Genomic DNA, 7,500 nt, shown 5'->3' on the forward strand with positions numbered 1-7,500 from the left:
CTATGGATTAGTAATCGAGAGAAGAAGAGCGAGGAGAAAACCATGAAGTATGGTCCCTTGAGGTGGGAACTGAAGGAGCAATATAAAGGATACGAGGTGCACCAGTATAATATTATCATGGATGTGCTAGGCGGGTGGTCGAGAGAGACAGAGATTAGTGTGCGACCACTGGTTGGGTGAAAGACTACTCAAGTCTTAGAGAGATTGCAGAAGGCGGTTTTATCGGCGACGCTGAACATTGCAAGAACTTTCAAAGTAGTAACATGATAATTAATGTTTTATTATGCCAAGATTGATAGACCAGCCATGAATAGACCAGCTATGACTTTTATACATTTTTATATAGACTATGACTTTTATATATTTTTACATATTCTATATTTTTAGACTATGACTTTTATATATTTTTATATATTTTATATTTTTTATATATGTATATATATTTAAATGATTTATTCACGTGCTATTTTAAGTTTCGTTTGGCTCACAGGTTACGCTACGCGCCCTGTGGTGCTTTCTTATACTGTGCATACAGATAGTTTTACTGCGCATAATAATAATAATAATAATAATAATAATAATAATAATAATAATAATAATAATAATAATAATAATAATAATAATAATAATAATAATGATGATGGTTCGGCGCATGCGTTACACGCTGTGGTACATTTCTTTTTCGTTCTCTGTAAAACAACAACCCAAAAATTTCCAACTGCAAGATTTTAATTCAAGATTCAAGATTTTAGAGTACTAAACGCATCACTGATCTCTCCCTACACTTAAATGCCGCCAGTGAAACTTTACCTTCTTTAAATTTGGACCTCATTAAAAACATGTATTAGAATTATCATCATAGTGAAGAAACGCTAATCAGTAGTCTAGTAGGAATATTTTACTCCGGATTTTTGCGGTGGATTCTCATTTATTTGCAATGACATCATAGTGAGGAGATGACGTGACTGGAAACTGAGATTATAACTTAAAAATAAGAGAGTGACGTCATCGAGGTAGAGGTGTACTTTCTCTTTGTCTCAAATCTGATTTCGCAGGTATCGCCTAACAGCAAGAACTAACATTGTTCCCTCGAGTGAAACCAGGATCTACAACTTCTAAGCTAAAGAATCTGCATTCAGAAGTCTTCTCAGTAGTTAATTTGGGGAGATTAATACAAAAAAAGAAAAAAACTGTTCATGTAAGGTGTATCTAGTAAGACGACGACCACACTAAAGTAACTCGAGGGACGTAAAAAGTATTTTCGCGTTTTCTGAATATATTCGCAATAATTTTTTCTCGATCATTAAGTTAATGTAATGTGGTCGAACTATCCAAGGGTCAACGCCGTAGGGAGGGCTTTAAAGTTAAGAAAAGAAAGCGAAGTTAATCATCATGCATTCACTTTCTCCATAGAACCTTGTATGTGATTGTTTTACAGAGGACAACAAAGAAATGTAGCAAAGTTTAAAGCGCACTTGTAGAGCTAGTGTTTTGCTAATTAAAACTATTGTTTTCTGACGTTTTCCTTGCCGTCTTTGTCGTGGTTAAGGCCGTACTATGACACTTGGAAAATACTGTATTTCGAATATCGAATCGAGGTCCAAGGCGTGGGAAGTTTGGAGTTGAAGGGGGTGGGTGAAGAGTTGGGAGGTCTCTTAAGGGAAATCCGCGTGTGTGTTTGGATTCCTGGAGTCCCGAGACCGAAAAACCACAAAAAATCTTCATTATGCTTAAATGTAACCTGAGCAGATGGAACCTGAAACAATGGACTCCTAGTACCTACATTTGGGTGTCTTAGAATCTTTTAAACAGGAAAGACGCAATTGTAATAAATTCCAATTAAGCCACGTATAAGGTTTTTTGTCTTTAAGAGCCATTGTCAGTAACTTTCGAGAATCCGGCGACAGAAGCGAAAATTCGAATTTCCTTTTATTTGCCCCAAAAGACCCTTTTGGTGAACTATTTTCAATCTCATCTTGTAATTTCAAAAATTATTTTCGCACTGTCATCACAAGGGCGAATCTTGACATTGTTTATTCCTGTGCTTTTCGCGCGCTTGTGTATCACATTTCACTTGTCACGCAATGAAAGTTATTCGCGTTGTTCAAAACTTTGAATCTCTAATATGCGGATTTTGAGACAATTTTCAGCCTTTCCTCGGGGATGTGATATCGCCAGATATAATGTGAGTAACGATTGCAGACAAGTAAGAGCATTTCTTTATATATTGTTTCCAGTCGTGTTATCCGGTTGTGACTGAATGAGTCAAGTAGTCAGTATTAAACAATGTTGCACTATTCTTCAGTATTTTCGACAAACACACAGAAAATCAAAGCCTGATTGGCGAATGCATTTATACAGATGGGCATAGAGAAGATTTTTTGTTTCTACTTTTTGGTCATAAATGTACCCAGAGGTAAAATAACGGACGCGTTTCATTCATGTGGCAAGTTGAGAAACGGCTGATGTTTTATACATTTACGTCGGTGAGCGATTTTTTCAGTGTTTTCTTGCGGTGGACTTTATTCGTAATATTTTAGGCGAATTCTGTTTTAGGTCACGTAAAAGGGGAGCATTTTCACTTTCTAGCTTAAAAATAACGGTAGTTTGGAAGTGTAGCATGATAAGAGAGACAGGGTATTAATTTCACTGATTTCAAGTTATTTCCCTGGGAACGGCTCTTTCATCTCGCTTGAACGGCTCAATATAAACTCGAAAATTTCAACTGAAAGGAATCATTTGATAACCTAATGCTAATATGGGGAGCACTCAAGTTTGAAGCTAGTTATTTACGTGTAAAAAAGAGAACACGGAGACCTTGGCTTTTACCTCAAAGCATCCGTGAAGTGTATTGATACGCGCAAAGTAACAGGAGGAACATGAAGTACTGAAATGGCGAATTGTGTCAAAGTGCATTCCACACATCACGACGTAGCGCGCTCGCTTTTCACGGGACAAGCTAAATATTTTAACATGATAAAGAAGAAAAATTTGCCCGTTCAAAAACGTTATTTCATTACCAGTATATTTGTATACCCTTGATGATATGGTCATCTGAAATATGGCAAAAATCACTCTAACTAAGGAATAGCAAACATTGTATTCTTTACGTGGGCAACTTTCAATGAAAGAATGTTCAGGAGGAAATAAATATAGTTTGGAAGCAAGCAAAAGGGATGTAAAAACGATTGTGAAAGTGTCAACTCGAGAAAACGCTGCCTTGTCTTGAACGAGAGTTTTAAAATGTACTAATTTGCATAATTTCAATCGGGCCATCGGCCACGTTTTGGCCAATTTCGAACTTTCCCAATTTTTGTCGAAATAAAAATTCGCTGGAACTTTTGAATATTATTTTTGAAAAAAGTTCACCAAAAGGGTCTTTTGGGGCAAATAAAAAGAAATTCGAATTTTCGCTTCTGTCGCCGGATTCTTGAAAGTTACTGACAACCGCTCTTAACCAACGTTTTAAAACGATTCCCAGCAATTCGAATATTTTCTAATTATCAAGAAGTACGTACGAAAGTATTTCCCCTAGATAGATGGATGACATAGCAAGGAAATAAGGTTTTTTAATAACGCGAAAAAAAAAAAAAGGTTGTGGGGGGGGGGGGGGGGGGAGGCTTATTTTGTATTTCGCATGAAAATATTGAAACTGGATTATAAAAACGTTTAATTTTTTAAGGTTGCAGTTTTCCGAAGAGAACGTTGAACCAAATTTTGTTTTGGAATACATTGCATACACTAAATATGAAATTAGACTTCTCAGAAATAATTAACTCACCTCAAAAACTATTGTCGTGGTGTTAACAACTTTTAAAGTATAATTTGCTTGATTGTGAGTTACCTCAAAGCAAACCTTTCCACTGGACGACTTCATGGTCAATCCTTAAAGAAATCAAACATACAGCTATATTTAAACATATATTTACTTTTACAAGCAAATAATGTTTCAGATGTTTTCATTTCCTGTGATAAGGATCACCTAAGTTTTGGACAATAAAATACTAAGGGACGTTCACCATAAGTTGCGTTAGAAACTGTAGGAATTTAAAAGAGGGGCTTGTTCAGTTGAACACAGTCGGCAAACACATTGAAAACTGATAATAGAAGTGGTCGAATAACTTGGCGAATGTCCAATAAGAACCTTGTAGTTTAAAAGCGAAATTTTCGAATCAATCGGTGCAATGTAGATCTTTCAATGCAGGTGTTATTTGCTGGAATAAAATGAGCTCGAACCAATACATTAATTTTTATCCGCTTAAAAAGCGACTTACCGCTGGATAGAGCCGCTCTTTGAACAGTTCTTGCGTGATATTTAGTTTCTCCAGATAAAAGATTGTTGCAATGATCAAATCACGTTATCGCAAAAGCCGCCTTTATCAGCCGTTTCAGGTTGTCTTGCTATAAAAATCTCCTCATGCGGGCGACCGATCTAATGACTAAGGTAGCTTTTTTTTTAAATGTGTAATTGACATTTTCAACTTGATTAAGTTCGTTGTCCAAAGTAACTCCAAAATCGCGCAATTTGTTGGAAAATTTGGGTAATAGTTGTCTAGCAAAGAGCAAGTTTCCTTTTTACAAAACGGGAAGTAAACTGTATGACTTCAGTTTTTTTGTCATGGTTACATGTAGTAGCATGTTAATGGTATTTCAAATTTTGATCGATGTCACTGATGCAGCTTAAGAGCATTCAACGCAGAAAAATCGTCCATTAGCGTTAATTGCGAAGTTTAATTCAGATTCATCGGCTTAGAACATACAGTGTGGATTATACGCTGTCACTTTGTCACATACAAGGCAAATAGGATAGGTCCTAGTATTGGTCCCCGATCGCGGGGGTCCGACAAATTCCAAAGTGTACGATAACTCAAATGAGAAGAGAACCATTCCAGCACAGTGGCTGTAAAACCAAGAAGGGTGTCGGTTTTGTGGATTAGTATGCTATGATCAAGCCTATCAACTGCTGCAGAGAAGTATAGCATCACTGAGACGAAGTCACTACGGCGATCGATGCTCCTCCAAATATTATTATCTCAGGAGTGCAGTTTAAGTTTTTACGATCTGCAGACTGCATGTTGGAATTGACGTTTTCTGGTCCAGGCAGGATTAGATTGCATTGGCTAAAAGATATGTACGTTTTGTTTTCAGTACCTTCCTCCGAACATTGAGATCACGCTCTATCCAATGAGTAAAAAAAGTTGAAAGTTAAGAATCAAGCAGAATAAATACTAGAGTATATCGGGAAACTGAGATTCTCTCCGTTACTAACATATGCGAACATGCCACATTATTGCCCAAAGGCCTTCCCTTTGAGGTCCGCAGCGAGAAGTGATGCCGCGGTAATTACGTCGTGATTGAAAATAGCGGCCATTTTGAATCCGTCATCTTGGATTTCTGGATTTCCCAAAAGTTCAGGAAGCTTCAAGATTGAACGAGTAGTAATCAAAACCAATAAAGGAGCACTCTACCATGAATTGAACAAACGAAAGCTACTGTAAGAAAATTAGTTTTCTTCATTTTAAAAATTTGTTTTTTTTGAAAACACGGCACTGTCTATCAAAATTGATTAAATGGCAACATCAACTACGTTCAACACAAACCGAATTGTTTCCAGATGAATGTAAAGAGGTTCAAAATCGAAGCTGACAGAATTCCCCGCCCCCCCCCCTCCCCAATGCGATGCCCTCTGATTTATTTAATATTTTATTGGGAGCTCAAATATACCTCCCCTTGATCTCTTTTCTTCACCCAGTATCTTAAACAGAAACAGCTCCCAATTGGCGAGATTATTCAGTTGATTTATTATTCCCATTTTTTTACGATTTCGTAGTAACCTAAGGTCCGGCAGGAACTTTGCCTATGAATAAATCTATAAGCTAAATTTTTGCGGTAGTCGTTTATTCTAAACTTTCATATCTCTGAATTTCTGAAGTCTATTACGCTGGCAATCATGATATAATTTCATAATAAATTGATAACGCGGTATCTTTCCAATGAAAAATGTCTTCTTTGTTTCTTTTCTTTAGAGTTTTAGGCGTTTTTTCATTGAAATGAACGGTTGGGGACCGGAAAAAGTTTCGCACGCGCAACGAGATTGAGGTGGTGTCAGGTATTAATTTAAATAGTTTCTTCAAAGATCCCCCACTTGAGCATTCTGCAGTGCACGAAAATTGCTCTTGACGAAATAGCGTCCGTAGCAACTACTGTCTTTCTGTAGTTTAGGTTCAACCCCCTTAAGATAAAGAAAAAACAAATTTGGAACCTTTTGCTCTTTTTGAAACAAAAGCTTTATAAATTCTTGGAACACAAAATTCAACGTAACACAAGAAATTAACTTCTTTACCGTTCAAACTAATTATCAGGCGTGCACATACGCAGCACAAAATAATCAATTAATGATTGTATCAAAAAAGCATGCAATCGCCTAAAGACAGCCCGACCAAAGAATTGTGCTTTTTGATTACACAGTAGCCACAAAACTTAGAAAATGTGAGTCCCTTTAACGTAGACCACAATAATAATAAAATTCGTAAATATGTTACTTACTAGCATTTGTGTCGGTGGTTAATGGACCAGTGGCAGTAGCTTTACACTGTTCTGTTGTTTGATCACAATCGTGAATCTTGACAAGGGTACCGCCGCCCAACGGCTGGTGTAGTCGGATGAAAGACCTCAAACAAACTTTTCTTCGCCCTTGTCCTGAGCTGAGTTTTGAGCCGAATATTACGACGAAAACCTTTGCACAAATAATAATAATAATAATAATAATAATAATAATAATAATAATAATAATAATAATAATAATAATAATAATAATAATAATAAAAAAGACAGAAATTGTGCAGTTTCAGCAAATGTCCACTTTGGACTAAACGAACGACATCGTTGACACTGTCTCTGGAAAGGAGTTTGCTCATTGAATTGAGTAAAATTCCAGTCATTTTTGTTCCATCTATCATTGTGTTGTTTGCAGCCAGCCCTGAAGGGCCCAAGAAAATTTGCCTGCCACAGCTCGATAGGAAGGCTATTCCAAAGAACTGCTCCAGAGTAACTGAAACTATTTTTTATGAAAATTGTATGTGGGGGAGGAAAAGTAAGACTGTCGTTGGTGCCTCTCAAAGAGTAACTGGAGACATCGCTACGATAGGTAAATTTAGAAAGAAGATAATTTGGAGCTAATCCATTGAGTGAGAAAAAGAAAAACAATCCTTCAAGTCGGAGGGAATCGAACCGACAATCTCCGTATTTGATCATCAGCTGCTCGGCTACAGACTGAGCTACAAGGTTACACGGGAAAAAAGTGGTGGGTGGTGATGGTGGTAATTTTGGCGATGTGAATGTGACATAAGCACGAGTGTCATTGACAGAAGGACAATCAGAGGAAAAGAAAACAGTCCTCGTCTTGTGTTTGTGCTGATATTTTCACTCGTGCTTATTTTTCACGAATCCACACAAAATTCTCCATTTAAGAAGCTTATGCTTATCGCATTTGTGTAAACC

General features: G+C 36.9%; 1 protein-coding gene and 1 pseudogene across 3 annotated transcripts in view; one reads left to right on the forward strand and one right to left on the reverse strand.

Annotated features, from left to right (window-relative positions):
• Window positions 1–613, forward strand: part of LOC146457084 (uncharacterized) — a 1,626-nt pseudogene extending 1,013 nt beyond the window's left edge.
• The window catches only part of LOC146457083 (uncharacterized), a 31,775-nt gene that overhangs the window by 2,276 nt on the left and 21,999 nt on the right, over window positions 1–7,500 (reverse strand). For all 3 annotated transcript variants that reach the window (XM_085092343.1, XM_085092341.1, XM_085092342.1), the window contains exons 3-4: window positions 6,547–6,736; window positions 3,782–3,885 (exon numbers count right to left, since the gene is read on the reverse strand). In XM_085092343.1, coding sequence (XP_084948469.1) covers window positions 3,782–3,885; window positions 6,547–6,736 — 294 coding nt within the window. The remainder of the gene's footprint in view (window positions 1–3,781; window positions 3,886–6,546; window positions 6,737–7,500) is intronic.

Source organism: Pavona decussata, unplaced genomic scaffold, assembly GCF_977016875.1.
Source record: "Pavona decussata unplaced genomic scaffold, jaPavDecu1.1 SCAFFOLD_248, whole genome shotgun sequence".
In the NCBI taxonomy this organism is placed as follows: Eukaryota; Metazoa; Cnidaria; class Anthozoa; order Scleractinia; family Agariciidae; genus Pavona; species Pavona decussata.